The following is a 26,263-nucleotide window of genomic DNA, read 5'->3' on the forward strand; positions in this document are numbered from 1 at the left end:
TCCTAAAGGGACTGTATGGTGTTTTCGTCACGGCAATTCACCCTTCTTGAGGTCATGAGGACTCACGAGGTATTTTAGCCTCTCCCTCGTCACCATTATGCTATTTACCGTTCTAGAAATCGAACTTAGAACGTGCCGTGTGAAATACAAGCTTAAAATTCGTCTCTAACCAATCGGTCATCCCGTATTTCTTATTAGTGATACGTAATTTGATTTGCAAATTTGGTTTACAACTACCTAGCATTACCCATTCATATATTCATTATTAAAAGGTGGCCTATAATAATTTGTCAAGTTGACATCCACTCATCTCCCTGAATAAAATTCTGCACAGAATACGTATTAACATGTTGAGATGGGATCTTGCTAGTCCAGTTCCATCTCTGGGACAAATCACAACCCGCCCCAGAATTCCCAAACTCCCCAAAATAAAGGGTGGTGAGAGCGAAATCCCCACTCCAAGGCATCCACCCTTGGGGTGTAATAAGAGCTTCCATACTGCAGTTTATAAAAACCGTCCTCGAATACTCCTTCCACGGCCTCCCCAAGTAGTTCTTGTGCACCTGCGGCTTGCTCCGGTACAACCTCATGTACTCTTCCGTGCCGTTGATCGAGCAGTTTCGAAACACGAAACCCGTTGCCAGCGCAGGGTCTGTTCTTCCGTGGGCTGTGACGACATTGTCTTCGCCTTTCTCGGGTAGGAGTTGCCGCGGACGGACAAGGATGGTGCAGTCTTGGAAGATGGAAGCTGACTTTCCGAAGATGAAATCGACGTTGCCATGGATGGTGCACGACTTATAGAACTGTCGGTTTCCTTGTGCGTAAAGAGTGTCCTGGTTGCCTATGAATTCGCAGTTTTCGATTACCGAGAGGTCGCTGTCGGATCTGAAAGCAACTGCTTGGCGGGCGTCGGGACCTGCTGTGTTCTGGATTGTGAGCCCGCTTGCCATGAACCCATCACCAAGAACCCCTGTCACATCACATACATCGACAAATTTACGGAAACTTCTGGAAAAATAAATAAAAATAAACTGAGGAGAAAATCTAACCGACGGTGGCGGTGTTGTAGGTGGAAATTCCGGGCTGGCCGACATTCAACGACCCGGTAATGATCGTTTTGCCGATCCCGTCACCCAAAAGCATCACGTTCCGCTTCTCTAAGGCCACCCTCACGGTCTCCTCGTACACCCCGCCTTTTATCCCAATCACGAACCTTTTGTTTCCCGCGTTATCTGGTGCGGCATTCACCGCCTCCTGCACCGTCCTGTAATTACACCATTCCTCCTTGCACACCGTCACGTTCGCCGTTGAACCCGACGGCACCCCACCTCGAAATCCCGGGTCCGGACCTCCGTGCTCCAGCCGCTCCCAGAACCCGTCTCGCTCCGTCTTCGGCGGGGCCCACATTTTTGTGTCGTTGCCGAAGTTGTCGTACGAGGCCATCATGCCGAGCGCGTTGCTGGATTTGCCGATCAAACTGTCGAGAAATGACATCGTCTCGTCGACCATGCTGGTGTCGTTGGCGTTCTTGAGGCCCGACCAGCACCCGTACTGGTAGAGCAATGCGGAGCTCATAGAAGCACGTGCATTTTTAATTTTACCACGTGAGAGACTGTCGGTCGCGAGAGAGATTCGGTACTGGGAGTTAGCGAGGATGTCGAGGCAGTTATTCGCGGCGGTCGTGCGGTTTTGGCTGGGCGGGGACGAGTCCAGGATAGTCTTGACCATTCCCTGCGCCGTCTTGACGCCGTCGCCGGAGAGTTGAACGGCGAATTGGATGGTTTGGAGTGGGGTGGTGTTGGGTTCAGTGACGAGGTTGGTCAAGGAGGCTTGACAGGCGTCGGGGAAGCGCGTGGCTTTGCAGGCTTGTTGGATGTGAGGTTGTGGGGAGGTGAGGAGGCGGTGACGGTGGTGGTGGTGGTGGTGGTGGGCGGAGGAGAGAGAGAGGAGAGAGAGGAAGAGGAGGGAAGCCATGAGGACAATGAGGAGGAAGAACAGCATTGCCATGGAGATGGAGGTCTAAATAAGGCGGGGCGGCATTGATGGGTGAAATATAGAATGGGATATGGAAAGTCATGTGATATGTGGGGATTTGATTTTTGTTGGTTTTATTTATTTTTGGGACGCATAAGAAAAGAACTTTCAGTAGCAGGGATTGCAGCTTCTTTGATTGGAGGGGGTAAGTGATGTATATATTTCAGTGTTAAGTCAACGGCCTTTGTTATATATGGTAATCTTTATATCCGACGGTCATATTTGTGAAAAACAGAGAAATGACACGTTTATAATATTACACTTTTTACGTTAGTAGATGCTTCAAAGCGATTTTATCAGGAATAAAACAACAAAAATGAATTCATGAGAGTTTGATGGATAGTCTTATTTCTCTAAGGTACTCCAATTTGATCTTGAATACCCTAAATTAGTATTTACATTATTTTTGTTAGTAGGGAATTAAGATGAAGTCTCTTGAAACTTATCACTAGAGCATCTCAAATGGAAAAACACAAATTTGATATGCGAAAATCATATTTACATCCTATTTTATATTTTCAGTAAATGTGAATGAAAAATTTACTTTAATGGGAGAGATGTAAATATGAAATCTCATTTACATCTTCCACCCAAGATGGATGGATAATTTACATTCTGCTATTAGAGGAATATTGTTGCATTGGTTCAAAGCTTTGTCCAACCGAAGTAGGTGTGAAGCAGAATACCCGCACCTTAGCTTAATTGTCTAGTTTACTTAACATGATAAGTATCAAGGAATTGGGGAACAAAAGAAAGGATACGGGATCAACTAGCTCCCTTGTCGATCTGGTACATGATTTTCATGTATTAAATTACGGAAATTCCACATTCTATATACGTAAGATAACATAGAAAAAGTTGGGGATTGAAACAACATGCTTCCACTGCTAATGTATTGCGTTCCTACTGCACTCACTAATTGGTATTTTGTTATTAAAAAGGGGAATTTAAAATCCCGTTAATATTTCATGTTTTAATCCACTCATCTCCCTGGATAAAATTCTGCAGAGAATACGTATTAACATGCTCGGGTGGGATCTTGCTGCTCCAGTTCACTCTCTGGGACAAATCAGAACCCGCACCCGAATTCCCGAATTCGCCATAGAAAAGGGTTTTCAAAGCAAAATCTCCACTCCAAGGCATCCACCCTTGTGGTGTTAGAAGAGCTTCCATATTACAGTTTATAAACACCGTCCTCGAGTACTCCTTCCACGGCCTCCCCAAGAAGTTTTTGTGCACTTTGGGCTTGCTCCAATATAACTTCATGTACTCTTCCGTGCCGTTGATCAAGCAGTTTTGAAATACAAAACCCGTTGACTGCGCAGGGTCTGTTCTTCCTTGGGCAGTGACTGCATTGTTTTCGCCTTTCTCGGGTTTGAGTTGTCTAGGACGGACAAGGATGGTGCAGTCTTGGAAGATGGAAGCTGAGTTACCAAAGATGAAATCAACATTACCGTGGATGGTGCACGACTTGTAGAATTGGCGGTTGCCGTGAGCATAGAGAGTGTCCTGATTGCCAATGAATTCGCAGTTCTCGATTACGGATAGATCACTGTCTGATCTGAAAGCAACCGCTTGGTGAGCATCGGGACCTGCGGTGTTCTGGATTGTGAGACCACTCGCCATGAACCCATCACCGTTAACTCCTGTGATATATGAGATAATCAAACAATCAGCATCTGAGTAAAGATGCAATCAAGGAGTCACAAGAAAACTGGACGAACAAATGATGCTTTCATAATATGTTGTTCCTCGCATTGTCATCCCAATATATGGCCGATTTGTTGAAAGTATAAAAGTAATGGCCGGATTTGTGGAAAATGTCAGCAACGATAGAAAGCATATGCAGCTGCGAAGGCTAATTGCAACTTAAACCGGAAGGATCCACGGTTGTGCAAACTAATGGTCAAGAAGATTCCATGAAGATAAAGACGTTCCTCGGCAATACCATCACAACTCCAGGAGTCGTGCAATAGTTACACAAAATACGACAAGTATTGTGGTCCTAAGCTAAATTCTGGAGATCTTCGTACCATAAACTATGCCTCTCAAATCATTCTAATTTCCTATGCCTCTCCACCCATCCTGATGAATAACGCTACACATATCACATTTACTAACAAATAATGCTTCCATGCATCACGTTTACTAACGACATTGCGTTATGCATCGGGTCTCACACGTTGAGTTCCATTTATGTGAGAAGGACACAAAAAATATGGTCGCAGTTGGACAACAAGCAACCCACTAGAACTAGGAAAAGCTACCACCTACGCCTACTTCCCCATACTCTACCAATACATTCCAATTGAGTGCAATCATGGACCGCACCAAAATAATGTGCTCCAGCATGTCACCACCCACCCACCCATCCTCTGCCATTACGTGGGTGCGGGGTCACACCATAAGAGTGTGATCCAGCACGTACTGCATTTTCAACGTCATATTTTAAAAATCTTAAAACTAGAACTGACCTAAAATTTTATTTTATTTTTTTAAACATACGATATTATTCATAGTGAAAGAAGATAATGGGGTTCAAACTCAAACTTAGTGAACTTAATGAAAATCGAACGTATGACATCTCATTTATAAATAGAAAAAGCTATCACTAGACTGTATTACTAGATAAGTGCAGATAAAAAAAATTAAAATCAAATTAAAATACAACGTAGTAAACATACCGACGGTGGCAGTGTTGTAGGTGGAAATTCCGGGCTGGCCTACATTTAATGAGCCGGTAATGACGGTTTTGCCTATCCCGTCACCCAAGAACACCACGTTCCGCTTCTCTAAGGGCACCCCTACGGTCTCCTCGTACACCCCCGCCTTTATCCCAATCACGAACCTCTTACCTCCCGCGTTATCCGGCGCGGCATTCACAGCCTCCTGCACCGTCTTGTAATCGCACGAATTCTCCTTGCACACCGTCACGTCCGCCTTTAAACCTGACGGAATCCCTCCCCGAAATCCCTGGTCGGACCCTCCGCCCGAGACCCGCTCCCAGAACCCGTCCCGCTCCGTTTTCGGCGGGCCCCAGGACTTTGTGTCGTTTCCGAAGTTGTCGTACGACGCGATCATGCTGAGCGCGTTGCTGGATTTGCGGATCAGCGAGTCGAGAAATGACATCGTCTCGTTGACCATGTGGGTGTCGTTTGCGTACTTGAGAGCCGACCAGCAGTCGTACTGGTAGAGCAACGCGGCGCTCATGGAGGCACGTGCGTTTTTAACGCGACCACGTGACAATCCATCGGTGGCGAGCGAAATTCGGTAGTGGGAGTTGCCAAGGACGTCGAGGCAGTTTTTCGCGGCGGTGGATCGGTTTATGTTCCCTGCGGACGAGTCCAGGATGGTGTGGACCATGCCCTGCGCCGTTTTGAGGCCGTCGTCAGCGACCTGGACGGCGAAATGGATGGTCTCGAGAGGGGTGGCATTTGGGTCAGTGACGACCTTGCCCAGGGAAGCTTGGCACGCTTCTGGGAAGCGCGTGGCCTTGCAGGCTAGCTGGATCTGGGGTTGAGGGGAGATGGAGTGACCGGGAGGACGGTGGCGGGAAGCGGAGGATAGAGAGAGGAAGAGAGTGAGGGAGAGGAGAGAAAGGAAGAGGAGGGAGGCCATGAGGAGAATGAGGATTAGGGATTTGGGTATGGAGGAGCAGCATGGTGGTGGCTTTATAAATTTGGTGGGTTTTCTGTGGAAATTGAAGGTCATTGAATGATTGGGGTGCGGAATTAATCGGTCATATTTGGAATTCGGAAAGTAATCCGATGTCGCGATTTGATTTTTGTGGATTCTAATTGGTTCGAATTTAGGAAATTAGGAGTCACGGGGGAAAGGGGAAAGTCACGGGCGGGTGGATATTTGAAGGAATTCAGACTGATGCCGTCTGTCTGTGTGTGTCACGGATTCACAGATGGTAGTGGTAGTGGGAGCAAAAACGAGAGCAGTAAAACCGTAAAGGATCCAGTAATTGCTGTGGAGTTATCCAAGTGAGATATCATCTGAGAGGGTGTCAGTGTAAAACTCTGTGTCTAACTGAAAAGTAAAGGGGGAAAACGACACACAGACTGATAGGCATATCCAGGAATGTCAGAGCTTGTTTGGTATGGTATTTGAAAATTTTTATAATTTCTCAAAACATTTCTTAAAATTTTTTTTTGAAAACAATTTTCTTTAAGTTTCAAAAACTTGTTTGGTATACGATTTAAAAGTTTTGAATCTTATAACTTATATTGGACAAAGAGAGGAGGTTAAGAGAGAAAGAGGAGAGAGGAGGAAAGAAAGTAAAATATGATTGGAGGAAAGAGAAATAAGTGAGAGAATCGGAGAAGATGAAGAGGAAGATGATTGAGAGAAAGAATCGAGAGAATGAAGAGAACAGATTGGAGGAGAGGCAAAAAAGGTAAAAATAAAAAAATAAAAAATAAAAAATAAAAGAGAGAACGGGGTAGAGAGAAAGAAGAAAAGAGATAGATTTGTAGTGAGAGGAAGAGGGAGAAAAAAGAAATAAATGAGTTTAAGTTTAAAAGCTTTAAAGACTCACTTTTTTTGTTTTTAGAGAATAGACTATAATTTTGAGTTAGTCTTGAGTTCAATTTTTGAAAATAGTCATAACAAACAAGTTTTTAAGGCTTAAAACTTGAAAATTATTTTTGAGTTTAAAAAGTTTGATTCAAGTAGAGTACCAAACAGGCTTTTAGTGACCATCTTACTTATTCTAATAAATTATGTTATTCAGTAAACACAAATTAAAGCTTAATAACCTCTTTTCCTAAACGACAAACGTGGCAAGTTAGTAGGTCATCACTAATAGATTAGACATTTTAGAGCATTTCCAAAGGAAATGTTAAATATCTTAGCCTTACAATAGGTTAGCAATAATGTGATTCAAATTTGCATTTGACGAAAATCGAATCTAAGACCTCTCACTTACAAGTAAAGAGGAATACCATTAGACTGTAGTACTAAGTGGTGATGCAAAATTGATTTTAATCCCACTTTTGTACATTGTTATTGTTTGCACTAAACCGATGACCCAAATCTTTGCGACTTCAGTAGTGGAGCTAAGAATAGCTAATAGCATGGGCTGAACTTTGACCACCAACTCCCGCGACCACCTGAGTTCTGACCACCCCATTATAGCGACCACTCAAATTCGACAATTCAAATTTTAAAGTTTTTACCCTAGCCCTCCATACCCTATCATTTGCTCCATCGTACTCTCCCAAAGCTGAAAAAAAAAAATACCTCCGATGAAGCAACGAAAACAATACCTCACTCCCAAAATTGAATGAGGATCAGTAAAACTAAATCAATGTGTTCATCTCATCATATTTTGCTACAATTTTCAATTACCCATAACTTAATCCCTGATTTTCTCTCTATAAGAGGGTAGTGGCCAATATACAATAATGTTTCATTAATCCACAAACATAATTGTTGACCCTAAAAACTACTTAGCCTACGTGGATCGCAAGCGGAATAGCTAATAAGCTAACTGTATCTTTTGGTTGAATGTGGGGTGTGCCAACTTGTTGGGTGAGCTCAGCCAGGGAGTGAAGGAATATTGATGTGGAGCTAGGCATGCTGATGACTTCTGTATATTGTGACTGCAGCCGAGAAAGGAACACGTCTCGACTTTTTGGTTCTATAGCCTGAAGACAAGGCTGCTAGTTTTGCGAAGGTCAATATCAAATTCGGCTTTCAGTGTGCCGAACATAGTAACCTGGCAACACCTTACTTCACCGAGAAGGCTGATGAGATGACCTCTTCCAACAAGGACTCATAAATCATTGCTAACCGAGACTTGGATAGATAACCAAATGGTCTCGAAGCAGTGTTGTTTATTCAAATTGAAGTTGCTTCTCGGTTGGTTGATTCTACGGCTCCAGTGCTGTTTATCCAAACTGAAGATGTTGCCAGTTACCACCACAGTATTGTTTATCCAAACTGAAGATAGGGAAAAAGGAAAATAAAAATCTCAAGACATTTGAGAGGGTTCGCATAAAGTGAGAGTTTGTGCATGGTAGTTTTGTGTGTTGATTTGGAGAGGCTTGAATGATGCACACCCATCTCTATTTATAGTAGTAATTTTCGTATGGCTGAAGTAGAGTTTCACTCGGACTAGAGCTCTTTAACTCAATCCGAATGGATCCCGGCCAATCCTGACTCTTGTAGGACTTTGAATCAAGCTCTTCTATCACCTACATTCAACCCTTGATTCTTGGTATGTTTTCTGATTCGAAGCATAACCAGCCTCTGAGGATTCCTTATTGTACTAGGATTCGGCCACTCACCCTCATCCAGATGAAAACCATTTTTTGATAGGACTCGGCCAAATTCCTTTGGGCCAGGCCCTTGGTGGGAATATTCATGATATCTCTTATTGGACAGAGGCCAAACATGGGCTCGCCCCAAAAACGTCATTTTGGGTCCAAACAACAACAAAGACACGTATAAAAAACTTAAAAGTATATTAGCAAAGAAGTCTCATGCATATGCGGTCCAATATCCTAATAGAAAGGGTGTCCTCCATGCGTCTTAGGTTTGAAACTTCCCCTCTCTCTGGCTAGTCAACATCTACAGGTACTTGATGAAAGTAACTAAGTAAAACGTTCTGATTAATTTGTACCAAAAATAAAAATACATTGATTATACGTATGTCTCAATAATATCGGTGCATGAACTACGGTTTTTTTGCAAACTTACTCCACACTATAAAAGAGAATGAAATACATAACTCTGAAAAAACAAGCATATGCCTAATTCCATCTAATGGATTGTTAATATTGCCATGTTTTTCTTCAATGTACAACTTCTCACCGGCGTTTCGAATGTGTTTTTCTTGCTTCTTCCCGATGTTCTTCTTCTCTCCGGGGTTTCAAATGTGTTCCTGCAGCTTTTTCCGATGCACTACCTGTCTCCGGCGTTTTGCATGTGACGTTGCTTCTTCCTTCCAACACAGGAATCTCTGTGACGTGGTTGAGATAGAAAGGTCTAACGTAGTTCTGGTAAATATATGTCGACCCGCTGAAGCGTGGGCAGACCAACCAAAAATACGTAATCAGCTTAGCATATGACCAGATTGGGATGAACTCAATGACTTTGGAAAAGGTGAGCTCAAACGTTGTGATCATAGAATACAGAATCCAGTAAGTAAGCCACTGTCGATCGTCGGCAATATTAGACATGGTCTCCAGTGCCCTAATTGACGCATATAGTGGATAAACAATAGAAACCACAGGCATTGCAAGAACGTCAAAGTTATGAACAAGCACCTTGATAATATCTACTACCATCTCCGATTTCTTTCGTCTCTCGCTAGTCGCTCCTCTATATATATAGTGTAGAGAGGTGGGACTTGTGAGCGTTTTCAGCTCCTTTATGCATCTAAGCAAAATCATCAGATTAGCCTTTCAAAAAGATATTCTACAGTCAAAGGGTGTCATTAATCCTGGTTTCCTGTTGTTTTAGATCGAATTCCTGTTTGCTTATTTCCCTTTTTCATTAGTTTTCTAAAAATCTATCGGAACTCCACTTTCCGTACAACATTTTACAGAGAGACAATTAATTTTTTCAATACCAAAAGTACCCTTGAGATAAACTCCAAGTAATTTGTAAAAATAGATTGTACAGATCGTTGAAGTTTGATGTGGGGTGGGTCACACAACTAATTCCCATTTTTTTCCTTTTAGATAAAGAGCCTGATGATAACTATACTCTCATTCACAATTTTTATTTTGGGAAAGTATTTGAAATGTCATATGAACTTATACATTTTTTTTTTAATTTGTCATATAAACTAAAAATTTAAGCGTTTTGTCATATCAATTTTATGAAATTATTAATCTGTCATTTCACTAACTCTGATAAGTTTTACATTCAAAATAAATAATGGGCAATGCACATGACTTATGTTCAAGGTTTATTTCGAACTTCTGAAACAGTTTTGCAAGTTTTTTTTTTTTATTGGGAATTTTAACGAAAAGCTTATGGTATTATTTACTTTAACGAAAAATCATATTTTTACACTAAAAAATCAAACTTGATACTATTCACTTTACCCTTTATTTTGTCCTTATCATTAAAACTCAAAGTTTTCAAGATCTTTTCATTAGTTTTCAATTTTTTTTATTCTTATACATAGATATATTATGTGGGGGAATACATAGGTTCATGACTTTTAACCTCTTTTTCACAAGTTCTCTACTTTTTCTTAGTACGGACCCAAAACTTTTGGTTGGTAAAAAAAACATGCGAGGTTTGTTTCAAAAACTTATTGTCAACAACTATAAAAGACAGTGGCTCACTAACATGAATTTTAACTGATTGTAAGCTTTGACAATTCAACGCAGTCATTCATATTTATTAAAAAAAGAGTTGAAATGTTCAAAATAACTTTGAAATTTTTAGAAAAATCTTGACGGCAAGCGGGGAATTGAAATGTCCAAATTAACCTTAAAAACAAGTCATGTGCAAGTCACATAACTTTTAGATAGAAAACTTAACAGAATTAGAGTAATGTGGCCAATTAGTGTTTTCAAAAAAATGATAGGAAAAATTACTTAAAATTTTAGTTCATATAACAAATTGAAAATAATGCATAAGTTCATACAACATTCAAAACATCCCTCTTTATTTTCTAGTTTTTGTGATTATGCAAATGGCAGAATGAGGATTTTATGCAGTGGGAGTCAATATACAAACCATATAATTAGTATTTTTATATAAAAGAATAAGAAACTCAGTCTTTCAACCACATATTCTATGAAGAAAGATAAATGACATGACATTTTGTGGCATGCAAGTTCGCGGATACAAATCCTACATCTAAAATTCCAAAGTTGGTTTGCAAAAACTGCGACTCAATTTTACTAATTAAAACTGAAAAACCGGGTCAACCCGAATCAACTAGGACGGGTACATACAAGGAAGAGCTTCTCATTTAAGCAGACATCAAATTTAAAGTCCAACTTATCTCACAAATATTACAAATTCAGGATGCCAAAAACAATTCTTATACAAAACCCACACAAGGTATCGGGAAAGTCTTGGCACCACGAGTCCAAATCACGAATAGAAATTCACCCACCAATAACTTGTCTAGCTATAATGCGCTTTACCCCCGTATGATTCATGAACATGACATTGATTCTGTATCGCCGTGTCTATTTTCGGGGAGTTCAAGTCCTTCTGAGAAGATGAACTTGCTGGTGGCTCCAAAGATGTTCGCTGTCTGTAAAATTACAGTTTGACAAGCTGTTGACATTGGCGAGACAGAAACCGGAAGACATGGCGTACACTTTGGAATAAATTCCTTCTTATTGAAGGTTGGAGCAAAGAGTGATAGCACAGCCTGACAAAATATGAACCTGAAGGAAGAAACAAAAATTATACACAGAAACATGTTTCACACACAACATATATAAACAAGGAACCGCTACCTGGAACATAACAATTCTAGAAAATTATCGGCAAATTAAAGGTCAACCCATTTGAGAGCATACAATAATATAAAGTGCTGACAATTGTTAATTTCAGCAACCTTTCAAAGACATGAACGCGCAAACGTCTGTGTATGGGTTGAAGAAATAAAACTAAGGGTTTATCACCTATGGTCCCTGAGCTATGTGAAACACATCAAATTGGTACCTGAACTTACAAAATCAATAAATATCATTCCTACACTTTGGTACACATATTGTGGTACTTCCATGAAATGTTCTTTTAAATTTATCACGTGCAGCGCACATGACCTCTGTTTAAGGGGTATATTTGGTATAATCAATTCTCTCCTACCACTGTCTGCCACCACCTTATCACTGTGTTTCCCTTCCACCCTATCTCTGTTCATGAAAACCTAAGTATTTCTTTATTTTCTCAAATAATTGCAGCCATAGAAAATTCAGGACTGTCCTTTGCATTAGAATTAACTGTAGGAGAGTTCTATTTTCACATACAAATACTATATATTACATTAAATTAACTAGCAAAGGAATTCGATGGTGTTCTGACTGGTGATAAGAATAACTGTAGAGTATTAGTTTCACCAAAATGCCCCTCAAACAGGAGAATGACTTACATGGAACACGTTCACTGCCACGGGTGTCCCTTGTCCAATAATGTATTGCCATGTGCAATTTTTCCTCCACATGGCAATGTATTACTGGATCAGGATGCCACGTGGAACTGAACCCATTCAATGTAAGTTGCTCTCCTCAAACAGAGGTCATGTGCGCTGCAAATGACTAGTATTTAACTGAAAATCTAATGGAAGGGATCACATTGATGTGTGGTAACGAAGTATAGGGATGATTGATTGATATTTAAGGTAAAGGAGCTAAATTGATGAGTTTTGCATGCTTTAGGGACCATTGATGATAAAAACCAAAAACAAAAGAATCAAGAATGTCCAGTTGCAAAATGGCAACTGCCCACCAGGACACCTTGCCAGAGAGATACTTGCAGACTTGTAGTTTAGTATCCACTCAGTGGAAAGTCCTTCAAATAAAAAGTCCATTAGACCAATGAGTTTTAGGCGTCCCACATATGTTAACTAAAACTAGCTCTATGAGCTATATTAACCGAAACCCTAAACACTAACATTCAAGATGGAGTCAGATTGGAACTTATGTACCCTCAACTTTTCAAATCTTATACTCAAATACATTTAAAGAAATGCTTATGCTGAAGTTGAAATTGAAATTTTTTGCAAGACAAACATGTTGCGGTGAGCTTAGAAAAGACCTTTCAGTCCTGCCTGAGCTCGAATAAGTCTACCCAGCCCAGTCGAACCTATTTGACACTTCACAGCAATTATCCGAACGCCCAAGGATAACAAATTTAAACCTTCCATGTAAACAGCTTAAGCATTTATGGCTCAAATACGCCTCTTTATGGGTGCCTTGACCAACAAAACTTGTGAGAGATTTTGAACATTAAATCCTCTAGCATTGTGCACATAGCAAGAAAGAACTTGTACCACAAAACATTTCTGTCAAAATTCGTGCCAGTTTCAAGTTTAATCAAAAGTGCATCCTCGTGCAGAAATCATGATGCATTTATTCACACTAAAATATTTCTTGTAAGAGCAGTCGAAGCTGACTATTGATAAAAATAATACTGAAATAAAAGAGAACACTAGAGACTGTAGGCCTACACATTGTAAACTACTCCATAAGAACAAAGGTTAAAAAGAGGAGTACCTCAAAAGGAGTCGCCTTAGGAAGGGGTCACTCAAAATCTGCGCCCAAACAGGATCAATAGTGTCCAATGTCACCAAAGTAGACCCCCAGTCACTTAACGAACTGGAAAGAAGCTTCTCGGCCTTGTCAAATGTTTCCTGAATTAGTTCCACAAAAGTTAGGAGAAAACTAAATAACCAATGCTTATTAAGAAGAGACCAAGTGGCAACATTATACGCACCATGTCAATGTCAGAACCTGAAATACCAAGCAGTAAACAGAAAGCCTGCACTGGAGCTGTGAGGAAAATAGTGAATAGGCTTCCGCTTGACTGACGAGAGGAACCAAGAGTAGTGTGATATGAGGAGCTAGAAGATAGGAGCATTGCAACTGTCTCTCCTTTTTGTACTCCGTTTATAGCCTGAGTACATTTAATCATTAATGAGATCTGTATTGATGAAATTTAAGGGAAAAGAGAAAGAGATGAACATAGGGCCCGCTCATTAAGCTACCATATAAATAATACTGCACAGTGGGGAGACAGATTGGGAGGGGGTTGAGGTTATTAAGTTTTGATAGTGACAACTATATCCTCCATTTTGCTTCAGGTTGGAAATCCGTTTATGAAGTAGCTACCAAAGACAGAGTACTCAAACTTCAATCGTTTCGTGAACTACAAGAACTGGCCACTTCTAGCCTCCAGGGATGATCAGTACATTCAATGAATCCATATGGAATATTCAAGAAGTAAATAAGCGGATAACTAGGAACTTGCATCAATGCAGTGTGATACGAATTATGAAGAGCTAGAAATATTTATATATTTGATAGTACAGATTAAATATATACTTTTTCAAATCCCTAAACTTCTTTACAGGCAAAAACGTTATTGGCAATGCATTCCAATTCTCATAAACACATCTAAAAATTTAGGAAAGATATCCCACAACAAAATAGAGTTAATATACTTGCCTCAAAAGCTTCACTGCTGTCACAGTCAATAACTAAAACAATCGGTCTTCTTGTAAATGGAACCAAGTCACTCGGATAAATGTTATTCACTCCTGAAATAGAGATTTTGTATGATGTCAGTTTATCATGGAAGTTATGCAAAAACAAAGAAATGAAATACAAAAATATGACCAGATCAAAGGTTTAAATACACCAGTCACATTGATCAAATCATCAAATAATACCCCGGAAATCTATTAATCAATTATATATCAGATAAGCATGGCATGTGAGTAACAACCAATGTATTAGAAGCGTGAGGCGTGGGTGAGGCGTCCAAGGCGAAGCCCGGCCTAGGTGTGAGGCATGAGGCGAAGCCTCACGGGATTTAAGTTTATATATATATATATATGTTTTATATATTATACATATAATTGAATAAAAATAATACTACGTAAAATCAATGGATTAAAAGCGTGAGGCGTGGGCTAGGCGTCCGAGGCGAAGCCCGGCCTAGGCGTGAGGCAAAGCCTCACGGGATTTAATTTTTTATATATATATATATATGTTTTATATATTATACATATAATTGTATAAAAATAATACTATGTAAAATAAACATCCATTCTCAATTTTTCATTCAAATCCATAGTCATTCGAAAGATAATATCATCTAAATTCATCATTCAAAGGTAATATCATCCAAATTCATCATTAAAAAGGTAATCCAAACAAAGAAAACAATAAACATTCGATGCATGCATACAATTAATGAACCAACAATTTATTAATTAATTTATATACCAACAATTTTCAACAATTTATTAATTAATTTATATACCCCTGTAGTCCTGACTACTTAGGCCTAACAATTTCCAACCTACTAGCACCTTCCACTAAATTTATAGCCTAACCTTCCCGAGAAAATGCAGAGGCAGATTAATAAATTTATAGCCTAAACAAGGCAGCACGCAGAGGCAGCACGTAGAGGCAGATTAATAACTTTTCTGTCTAACTATTAACCCCTCTATTATAACCTTCCCCAGAAAACTAAATCCCTAATTTCAGAATTTCAAAAACCCTAACCCTTGGGATCTTGCTGACGGCGCTGGGGCTGGGCTGACGGTGCTGGGGTGACGGCGGTGTGGCGACCGGACCCGTGTTCTGGGCTTCTGGGCTTTTGGCGCGCTGGAGAAGAAGAAGCAAGAAGGCAGAAGGCAGAAGGCAGACAAAGGCGATCGAATTCGAAGGTATGGTATGAAGACTGAAAATCCTTTACCCAAACGGCGTCGTTTTGGGTTTGGATGGTTTTCAACAACAACAACAACAACAACAACAAAGCCTTTTCCCACTAAGTGGGGTCGGCTATATGAATCCTAGAACGCCATTGCGCTCGGTTTTGTGTCATGTCCTCCGTTAGATCCAAGTACTCTAAGTCTTTTCTTAGAGTCTCTTCCAAAGTTTTCCTAGGTCTTCCTCTACCCCTTCGGCCCTGAACCTCTGTCCCGTAGTCACATCTTCGAACCGGAGCGTCAGTCGGCCTTCTTTGCACATGTCCAAATCACCAGAGCCGATTTTCTCTCATCTTTCCTACAATTTCGGCTACTCCTACTGTACCTCGGATATCCTCATTCCCAATCTTATCCTTTCTCGTGTGCCCACACATCCCACGAAGCATCCTCATCTCCGCTACACCCATTTTGTGTACGTGTTGATGCTTCACCACCCAACATTCTCTGCCATACAACATCGCTGGCCTTATTGCCGTCCTATAAAATTTTCCCTTGAGCTTCAGTGGCCTACGACGGTCACACAACACGCCGGATGCACTCTTTCCATCCAGCTCGTATTCTATGGTTGAGATCTCCATCTAATTCTCCGTTCTCTTGCAAGATAGATCATAGGTAACGAAAACGGTCGCTTTTTGTGATCTTCGCTAGATTGCTCCGGTCATTAGTGTGGATAAGTATATAAATGGATAGAGATAGGAAAGCAAACACAAGATGTACGTGGTTCACCCAGATTGGCTACGTCCACGGAATAGAAGAGTTCTCATTAATTGTGAAGGGTTTACACAAGTACATAGGTTCAAGCTCTCCTTTAGTGAGTACGAGTGAATGATTTAGTACAAATGACATTAGGAAATATTGTGGGAGAATGATCTCGTAATCACGAAACTTCTAAGTATCGGAGTGTGGTGTCGTCTTGACTTGCCTTATCTGTCTCATAGGTAGATGTGGCATCTTCTCTGGAAGTACTCTTCCTCCATCCAAGGGTGGTATCTTTAACTGGTGGAGATGCACAAGGTAATGTATCAATTTCACTTGAAGCTTACTTGTAGTTTCAGGCTTGGTCAAGCGCGATACAAACCATGTAGTAGGAGTCCCCCAAGTCGCCGAGCTAGGGGGTCTGCTGAAAGAGGTGACAGACAAGGTAAGCAATCAGAGCTCCGACTGATTGTTCACCTTCTCCCCATCTTGCAGCAGCATGAAGGATAAAGAGAAGAAAAATGAGAAGAGATGATATGAGATACTTTTGCTTTTGAAGAAGTAACTTTCCACAGGCTTATTCTTGAACTGAGCTGGAGGGTTTTCTGGTTTCCTCCAGAGTATAAGGCCGACTGAAGAATTTGAGGGTCAAAACAAGTCCATCAAATCTAGAGTACGTTCCACCCTGCTGATATGGGATACTTTTGCTTTTGACAGAGTAATGGATGTATCGGCACGTGTGCTGTTACGCTTGTCTCCACATGCTTCCTTGTATCCTTCGCACTTGCCCTATCTGTTCCTCAAGCAGATGCGGAATCTTCCCTGGAAACATAAGATGTTGAAGATGAGTACTCGAGAGCAATGCCAGGTAAGTAATCAGGTAAGGGGTTCCAGGCAGTCAGTTCCTGGCTGGAAGCTTGATTCCAAGTGCTGACTGATTGCTCTCTTTCTCCTTGTCTTGCAGGTAAAAACAAGGCCAAAAGAAAAAACAGGGAAAAAGCATGATATGGGATACTCTTGCTTTTAACCCTGATGATATGAGATATTCTTGCTCTAGTATAGCTTGTTTGCAGAGGTATTATCGGGGGGAAAGAAAGCTGAATATTTCGAAAGGCTTTGTTGGGAGTGCCCTCTCAGATATGATGAAGGGTTGAGCATTTTTGCAGGTCTGCCTTTCCGTTGGGGATGGAGGTCGACATATATAGGAGTCTCCCTAACAACAAGTAGTAATGCTATTCCTTTACCCTGCTTGGTCATAGCACGGTAGTGGGAGCTGCCAGTTTCACATGTTTTAACTCTGTCAGAGCACTTTGAAAAAGTGGTCTGTGGTATCTGGCTCTCGAGATTCGGAGAACGATGCCTCTTTGATTTTTGAGAAAGCAATCATGTTGGGGGTCTGACTCTCGAGATTCGGAGAGCAGTGTCTCTTCGATTTTTGAGGAAGTAATCATGTTGGGAGTCTGGCTCTCGAGATTCGGAGGGCGGTGCCTCTTCGATTTTGGAGCAAGCAATCTTGTTGGGAGTGTTGTCTCGAATGTGAGTAAAGGTTGGACATGTTTGCTAGTCTACCTTGCCACGAAGCACAAAGGTTGACACATAGGGACTTTCCAATTATCCAGCAATGGTACTGTTCCTTTACCCTCTCTTCGATTTTGAGAAAGTAGTCATGTTGGGAGTCTGGCTCTCGAGATTCGGAGGACGGTGCCTCTTCGATTTTGGAGCAAGCAATCTTGTTGGGACTGTTTTCTCGAATGTGAGTAAAGGTTGGGCATGTTTGCTAGTCTACCTTGCCACGAAGCACAGAGGTTGACACACAGGGACTTTCCAATTATCCAGCAGTGGTACTGTTCCTTTACCCTTGTGGGTAATAATATGGTAGCTAGACCTTCAAAATTTATGTGTCTAAACTTTGTTAGTGTTGTTTCTTTGCTATTCTTTTACCTTTCTTGGTCAGAGCGATGTAGTGGGAGCTGCAAGCTTCACGTGCTCAACTTTGGCAGAGAACTTTGGCAAAGTGATCTGTGGTACCCATGAGTTATTGTTGCGTGTGGGAAGTGGGTGATTGAACAGTAAGATTCATGTGCTTTCTACTTCACCAGAAGTCTTCGACAGAATGCCCATAATTTCTGCAAAGCTGAGTGTGCGTGTGACAGGTGCTGACAAGGCTAGAAAAGTAGGTGCCTCTTTGATTTCTGAGATCGGCCCTCGTGGTCTCTGAGCAGCCCAGCTTTTGAGAAAGCGAGCGCCTCTTCGATTGATTCGGAGAACGGTGCCTCACCGATTTTTGAGAAAGCAATCATGCTGGGGGTCTGGCTCTCGAGATTCGGAGAGCAGTGTCTCTTCGATTTTTGAGAAAGTAATCATGTTGGGAGAGTGGCTCTCGAGATTCGGAGGGCGGTGCCTCTTCGATTTTGGAGCAAGCAATCTTGTTGGGAGTGTTTTCTCGAATGTGAGTAAAGGTTGGGCATGTTTGCTAGTCTACCTTGCCACGAAGCACAGAGGTTGACACACAGGGACTTTCCAATTATCCAGCAATGGTACTGTTCCTTTACCCTCTCTTCGATTTTTAAGAAAGTAGTCATGTTGGGAGTCTGGCTCTTTAGATTCGGAGGACGGTACCTCTTCGATTTTGGAGCAAGCAATCTTATTGGGAGTGTTTTCTCGAATGTGAGTAAAGGTTGGGCATGTTTGCTAGTCTACCTTGCCACGAAGCACAGAGGTTGACATACATGGACTTTCCAATTATCCAACAGTGGTACTGTTCCTTTACCCTTGTGGGTAATAATATGGTAGCTAGACCTTCAAAATTTATGGGTCTAAACTTTGTTAGTGCTGTTTCTTTGCTATTCTTTTACCCTTCTTGGTCAGAGCGATGTAGTGGGAGCTGCAAGCTTCACGTGCTCAACTTTGGCAGAGAACTTTGGCAAAGTTATCTGTGGTACCCATGAGCTATTGTTGCGTGTGGGAAGTGGGTGATTGAACAGTAAGATTCATGTGTTTTCTACTTCCCCAGAAGTCTTTGACAGAATGCCCATAATTTCCGCAAAGCTGAGTGTGCGTGTGACAGGTGCTGACAAGGCTGGAAAAGTAGGTGCCTCTTCGATTTCTGAGATCGGCCCTCGTGGTCTCTAGGGAGCCCAGCTTTTGAGAAAGCGAGCGCCTCTTCGATTTCTGAGATCGGCCTTCGTGGTCTTTGAGCAGCCCAACTTTTGAGAAAGCAAACGGCTCTTAGATTTCTGAGATCAACCCTCGTGATCTCTAAGCAGCCCAACTTTTGAGAAAGCAAACGCCTCTTCAATTTCTGAGCAGGCGCCTCTTTGATTTCTGAAGCTCCGTCGAGTGCAGATTTTTATAGGGGCTGGCATTAAGTTCCAAAGCACACTTGAATCTCCACTAGTAGAAGCTTCATTCTTGCACTTCTAAGATCTTGATTTGTCCGACCTCTTCTCTCTTCAACACCTTTGAAAATGTCTGGCCCCTCCGACCGTCGTTTTGACTTGAACCTTGTTGAAGAGGCAGCCCCGCCTTCTCCAGACAACATATGGCGCCCATCCTTCGTCTCCCCAACTGGTCATCTTACCGTTGGGGATTCCGTGATGAAGAATGATATGACCGCTGCGGTGGTGGCCAGGAACCTTCTCACTCCCAAAGATAACAGACTACTTTCCAAACGGTCTGATGAGTTAGCTGTTAAGGATTCGCTGGCTCTCAGTGTTCAGTGTGCAGGTTCTGTGTCTAATATGGCACAACGCCTATTTGCTCGAACCCGCCAAGTTGAATCATTGGCGGCTGAAGTGATGAGTCTCAAACAGGAGATTAGAGGGCTCAAGCATGAGAATAAACAGTTGCACCGGCTCGCACATGACTATGCTACAAACATGAAGAGGAAGCTTGACCAGATGAAGGAAACTGATGGTCAGGTTTTACTTGATCATCAGAGATTTGTGGGTTTGTTCCAAAGGCATTTATTGCCTTCGTCTTCTGGGGCTGTACCGCGTAATGAAGCTCCAAATGATCAACCTCTGATGCCTCCTCCTTCTAGGGTTCTGTCCAGTACTGAGGCTCCAAATGATCCCCCTCCGGTGCCTTCTCTTTCTGGGGCTCTACCGACTGCTGAGACTTCTCCTAAGCAACCTTTGTGAAGGCTCCCTCTTGTGTGTTTATTTTGACTCATGTATATGTACATATTTGTAGCTTATCGGGGATATCAATAAATAAGCTTTCCTTCATTTCAACGTATTGTGTTAAATACACCAAAGCCTTCTTCGCTAAGTTCTTTGAATTTTCTTTTGTTGAAGCTTGTATGTTGAAGCTTTCTGAGTGGAGCATGTAGGTTGGGGTAGTGTTCCCTTAATTTCCCGAGTGAGGAAAACTTCTTGGTTGGAGACTTGGAAAATCCAAGTCACTGAGTGGGATCGGCTATATGAATCTTAGAACGCCATTGTGCTCGATCCTGTGTCATGTCCTTCGTTAGATCCAAGTACTCTAAGTCTTTTCTTAGAGTCTCTTCCAAAGTTTTCCTAGGTCTTCCTCTACCCCTTCGGCCCTGAACCTCTGTCCCATAGTCGCATCTTCTAATCGGAGCGTCAGTAGGCCTTCTTTGCACATGTCCAAACCACCGTAACCGATTTTCTCTCATCTTTCCTTCAATTTCGGCTACTCCTACTTTACCCCGGATATCCTCATTCCTAATCTTATCCTTTCTCGTGTGCCCACACATCCAACGAAGCATCCTCATCTCCGCTACACCCATTTTGTGTACGTGTTGATGTTTCACCGCCCAACATTCTGTGCCATACAGCATTGCCGGCCTTATTGCCGTCCTATAAAATTTTCCCTTGAGCTTCAGTGGCATACGGCGGTCACACAACACGCCGGATGCACTCTTCCACTTCATCCATCCAGCTTGTATTCTATGGTTGAGATCTCCATCTAATTCTCCGTTCTTTTGCAAGATAGATCCTAGGTAACGAAAACGGTCGCTCTTTGGTATTTCTTGATCTCCGATCCTCACCCCTAACTCGTTTTGGCCTCTATTTGCACTGAACTTGCACTCCATATATTCTGTCTTTGATCGGCTGAGGCGAAGACCTTTAGATTCCAACACTTCTCTCCAAAGGTTAAGCTTTGCATTTACCCCTTCCTGAGATTCATCTATCAACACTATATCGTCTGCGAAAAGCATACACCAAGGAATATCATCTTGAATATGTCCTGTTAACTCATCCATTACCAACGCAAAAAGGTAAGGACTTAAGGATGAGCCTTGATGTAATCCTACAGTTATGGGAAAGCTTTCGGTTTGTCCTTCATGAGTTCTTACGGCGGTCTTTGCTCCTTCATACATATCCTTTATAGCTTGGATATATGCTACTCGTACTCCTTTCTTCTCTAAAATCCTCCAAAGAATGTCTCTTGGGACCCTATCATACGCTTTTTCCAAATCTATAAAGACCATGTGTAAATCCTTTTTCCCATCTCTATATCTTTCCATCAATCTTCGTAAGAGATAGATTGCCTCCATGGTTGAGCGCCCTGGCATGAACCCGAATTGGTTGTCCGAAACCCGTGTCTCTTGCCTCAATCTATGCTCAATGACTCTCTCCCAGAGCTTCATTGTATGACTCATTAGCTTAATACCCCTATAGTTCATGCAATTTTGTACGTTGCCCTTATTCTTGTAGATAGGCACCAAAGTGCTCGTTCGCCACTCATTTGGCATCTTCTTCGTTTTCAAAATCCTATTGAAAAGGTCAGTGAGCCATGTTATACCTGTCTCTCCCAAAACTTTCCACACTTCGATTGGTATATCGTCTGGGCCTATTGCTTTTCTATGCTTCATCTTCTTCAAAGCTACAACCACTTCTTCCTTCCGGATTCGACGATAAAAGGAGTAGTTTCTACACTCTTCTGAGTTACTCAACTCTCCTAAAGAAGCACTCCTTTCATGTCCTTCATTGAAAAGATTATGAAAATAACCTCTCCATCTGTCTTTAACGCGCCTCCGCCGCCTCGGCGTCTCCGGCGAAGCATTTCACCTACTCCAGCAAAACTGAGGCGTTTGCCTCACCGCCCAGCCTAGTTGTAGACCTTCTAGGCTTCTACAGTGCATAATTACAAATCCAATTCAAGTGTAAACTTATTAAACTTCTTACTCAACCTGTCCTAGACCCCTTAAACCACAGTATACTCGGAATAGATATAACCTTATACTTTATTATTGTTTCTGGTACTGGAGATAATATTCCAAGTACATGGCCACGTAATTTGGACCAAGGCACCTCCTAAACAAGAATGAATCATTAGCTTTTGATGCCCCACTACAACCCCGTCCTGCAAGAACTCGCACAAAGAGAAGAAAGAATGACAAACCACAGATTTTGCCAAAAACACTTTCCAAAAATTTCTTCAGTTATTTTAGTTTTTTTTTTTGTTTTTTTCCTGCTAGGTCAACTTTTGAGGGCAAAAATCCAAATCTGAGCCCAAAACTTATAATTGGGAGTAAACAAACAAGCTAAACCTTAATATTTGTTCCTCATTTGTTTAAGAACTTACCTCCGTTTCTATGGCTACCAAACTGTAAACAGCCCACCTGAGAACTTGAACCATCTCCTTTACCTTGACCACGAGAAGGGTTTATCCTATCAGACGAATAGGCCAAGGTAGAAGGGGACATCACATCAGAGTACATTCCAGCACCTGCTGGGGACAAAATATTATGTCCTTTAAATGAACCAATTTAATGATGTCAAAGGAATGTTGATTTTACACAACACAAACAAAAAAACCCAAGGGCTAAGATTTAAAACTAAATTTTCACACCTGAAGCTGACAGATATATCAAAATAACTCCATCAGGGGGAAGCTCCTCACAAACTGTGGCCAAAACCTGACAGTCATGCAAACAATATAGGAATTTTATTACAAAGGAAGTTCCTTACGAAAATAATAGTGTTGAAGCAGTCTTGCAGAGAGGATGGCAGGATTCAGATACAAGGAGCATTAACTATTGCAAAAAGGAAAAGATGATGGTAAGATTTCATATTTCATCCAAACCATTCCCTATGTGTTTACTGAACAAAATCATATGCTTAATCGAAATCGCTCATGGTTCTAGAAACTGATATGTGGTACTGGTAACTGATAACTATACGTGGTAATTATTAGCTTGCTCAACTATAGGTGCTATGATCCATAGACATATATCCTAGGTGGAGTGTCACAGCACTTGCTAAGTGTATGAAAAAAAAAGGGTTAAAAGCTCTGACACAACTTTGACACAATCAAACAAATCTGTGTCCTATACAAGCATGGGTTCATGCTGATGTAACATAATCAAGAAAGAGATGATACATCACAGATGCATACCAGGATGATAGCTGCTCAAATCTAGGATAAAACAAGCACATACTTTTCTGTAATTTGCACGGGCAAGAAGGTTCAACCTCCCAATGTTTACAAGAGCATGATTGTGTGGTCACTAGTCTTTGAATTAATTCTAATAGTTAAGGAAAACAAGGATTTTGCTTGGGTTTCCATATAAACTGGTTCCCTGTGTTTAAACTTAAAGAGATACTATCTTTAAGCATTTCAGTAGTCGATAATTGAACATAAATGTGCACAACAAAACAATATTTCAACCTCATCATCGATCTATACTATTGTGATATCAATAAATCCAAAATGTACTACAGCCTAGAAGCCAATATAACAAAACACTGAATAGAGAAACAGGCAACAGATCAGTAAATTATTACCCATTATACTCACTGCTAGAAAATGTGTAACAGACGGACGGTATAAGACAGCCTTTCTTGGATTAGGTGGCAGAGTAGGATCGGCAATATCTTGAGAGTAATTAATGCGGCTGGACGCCGGTGCCCCATTCTGACCATTTTTAGCCCCACTAGACTGGTAAAATGAGCCACTAGGTTCCCACTCCAGACACTGAAGCATCCTAAAAGTGTCAAGAGTAAGCTCTGAAAACTTTACCTGATTGAGATTTTAACATAGAGAAAACAGAAAATGTCAGAAATGATTCTAGTTATCATATTCATAAAGCATAAAAAAAAATGTAATTGAGCCTTGACAACATTTGCGCATCAGAAATTGAACAAAAGTGAGAACCTATTCCAGTAAACATAATTGCAGTTTCAGGAAATCTCAGATTTCACACATTGGAAAGCTGTTCTTATCTGCATTTCATGGTTATTATTTTTTTCAGAAATACAATTTTCTTCAAATTTAAGATGAAAGTTACAACACATAAGACAAGGTATCCCCTTAGAGATCATTCATCTCAACTACATCTAAAACTGAAACTCAATAAAAAAAAATCAAAATAGCTAAAAAAGAATTACATTGTCCACACAGAATGGCATTTTTTTGTTGTTAGCTAGAGCTTTTTGTACACTGGCTTTGTTTATTTAGTGACACAACTGTCTACAAGCATTGTGATTGTTTTGAATTATACACATATGGTTTCATATTCCAAGCGAAAAAAGAAGTGATGGTAAAACCTCAACACCTAACCTCATTATGATGGTAGCTGCTCAGTATAGCATCTCGTAGTCTCAAGGACCTCTTTGCAACTGCTGTGGAAACATGTGGTAAGGAATCAGGATGACAGTCTAGAATAATACTGTATCTCAAAGGCCTGATATTCATAAAAGCTGTGTCAGCTTTCAAAAATCTAACTATTTCCTGAATCACCAGCTTCCATTCTTTAAAATCAGTTTCCTGGAAACAAAGATCATTGAAATATCACTATTATTAAACCTATCTGCAAGAAAAAAGATGCTTAAACTTTCTACTTCTATACATGAATTTAAGGAGGAGAAAAAACAGAGTTATGCATTAATATATTAAATGGAAACGAAACAGAGAGTGACTGACAGTCTTAGACCTCAGTTAACAGCGCAAATCTTCCAAGAGAAATAAAGCATTACCCAAAAAACTCTTATGATTCTACAACCAAAGCTACAGAGCATGGGGACTTCATAAAACCACACCTAGTCAATGTCATTCCATCATACTTAACTACTGCACAGCCTTTTAAAACTTTGCCTTTGTCCATGTTCGTATTCTCAATCACTGCATAGTTGTTATACATATCATATATACATTATACATATACACACACACACTAAGTTATTATGTATTACATTGTAATTTTTCTTTACTCTCATTTTTGCTCTATTTCTTTCGTTGTGTAAACTTATGCTAATTCTCGATAATTTCTAGTCATTTCCACTGCAATTAAAATAAGTATATAGTATAAACACACACACACCTTCTATTTTCCTTTCTAAAAATGAAACGAAAGCACATATGTCAAGTGAATGTTGTTCACAAGTAAATCAAGAAATCAAACCACCCTAATAACAAAACAATGGAAAATCACAAACCTGGAAGGTCCTCTTGCACTCATCAACCAAGACTCTGAGCTGATTGAGCAGCTGCTGCACCATCTCTCGCCGATTCAAGAGCAAGCACACCATTAAAAACCTCGAAACAAACCGGAGCTGCTTGTTGGCCAAGCTCAGGTCCTGAAACATGCCCTCCTTGAAGTATTCTCTGCTGAGAATCGCCTCGTAGAATATGTACGCCTCGGATAGGTAGCTTGCCTCGCTGATCCTCATGTACTGCCCCAAGTAGAGCTGCGCAATTCGCGAGGCGATCTCGCCAATCTCCGATCGCCGGAGACCGGACTCCACGAGTTTCTGGCGATTTTCTTGCTGAAATTTCCATAGCTGCGTGTACACCTTGAAGACCTTGTAGAAATACGCGTCGTACTCGTGCCTGAACAGAATTCAAAAAACAATATTAAAGAATAATTGTTGGGAAATTAGGGTTTAGGATGAAGAAATGGGGGAGATTGAAGGACCTGTTGCGGTGGTAATAGGGGAGCTCTCTGATTTTGGAGAATTTCTTGTCGGCTTTGTGGAGGAGAGACCAGTAGATTTCGCTAACTGGGATGTTAGGGTTTTGCTGTGCTTGCATTGTCGTTTTGGGTTGAGGTTGGTGTCGTTTTGGGTTGGTGGTGGTGGACTGCAAGTGTGAGTCGGCTGAGGGGGGCGGGGGAGGGAGGAGGGAATAATAGAAAGA

General features: G+C 41.2%; 4 protein-coding genes across 6 annotated transcripts; all 4 read right to left on the reverse strand.

The window, feature by feature from the left end:
• Positions 1-286: 286 nt before the first annotated feature.
• LOC126589919 (probable pectinesterase/pectinesterase inhibitor 51) lies at positions 287-2,210 on the reverse strand. Its single transcript, XM_050255370.1, has 2 exons — positions 1,050-2,210; positions 287-970 (listed from the first exon to the last, which is right to left on the reverse strand). The coding sequence occupies exons 1-2, from the start codon at positions 2,005-2,007 to the stop codon at positions 291-293; spliced, it is 1,638 nt and encodes a 545-aa protein (XP_050111327.1). The 5' UTR covers positions 2,008-2,210; the 3' UTR covers positions 287-290.
• A 731-nt stretch (positions 2,211-2,941) lies between these two features.
• Positions 2,942-6,026, reverse strand: LOC126589871 (probable pectinesterase/pectinesterase inhibitor 51). The gene is made up of 2 exons (XM_050255313.1): positions 4,719-6,026; positions 2,942-3,680 (listed from the first exon to the last, which is right to left on the reverse strand). Exons 1-2 carry the CDS (start codon positions 5,743-5,745, stop codon positions 3,001-3,003), a joined length of 1,707 nt encoding a protein of 568 aa, XP_050111270.1. The 5' UTR covers positions 5,746-6,026; the 3' UTR covers positions 2,942-3,000.
• Positions 6,027-8,659: 2,633 nt separating this feature from the next.
• LOC126590026 (HVA22-like protein a) lies at positions 8,660-9,339 on the reverse strand. The gene has a single exon (XM_050255503.1). The coding sequence runs from the start codon at positions 9,330-9,332 to the stop codon at positions 8,853-8,855; it is 480 nt and encodes a 159-aa protein (XP_050111460.1). The 5' UTR covers positions 9,333-9,339; the 3' UTR covers positions 8,660-8,852.
• Positions 9,340-10,958: 1,619 nt separating this feature from the next.
• On the reverse strand, positions 10,959-26,263 carry LOC126589856 (uncharacterized). 3 transcript variants are annotated; one of them, XM_050255301.1, is made up of 10 exons: positions 26,043-26,263; positions 25,564-25,957; positions 24,689-24,895; positions 23,927-24,148; positions 22,979-23,045; positions 22,712-22,855; positions 14,190-14,281; positions 13,459-13,638; positions 13,239-13,375; positions 10,959-11,405 (listed from the first exon to the last, which is right to left on the reverse strand). In XM_050255301.1, the coding sequence occupies exons 1-10, from the start codon at positions 26,156-26,158 to the stop codon at positions 11,168-11,170; spliced, it is 1,797 nt and encodes a 598-aa protein (XP_050111258.1). In that variant the 5' UTR covers positions 26,159-26,263; the 3' UTR covers positions 10,959-11,167. The 3 variants fall into 3 exon arrangements, with proteins under 3 accessions (XP_050111258.1, XP_050111250.1, XP_050111248.1); XM_050255293.1 differs by having other exon boundaries at positions 22,712-22,858; XM_050255291.1 differs by having other exon boundaries at positions 22,712-22,879.

This window comes from Malus sylvestris, chromosome 2, assembly GCF_916048215.2.
Source record: "Malus sylvestris chromosome 2, drMalSylv7.2, whole genome shotgun sequence".
NCBI lineage: Eukaryota > Viridiplantae > Streptophyta > Magnoliopsida > Rosales > Rosaceae > Malus > Malus sylvestris.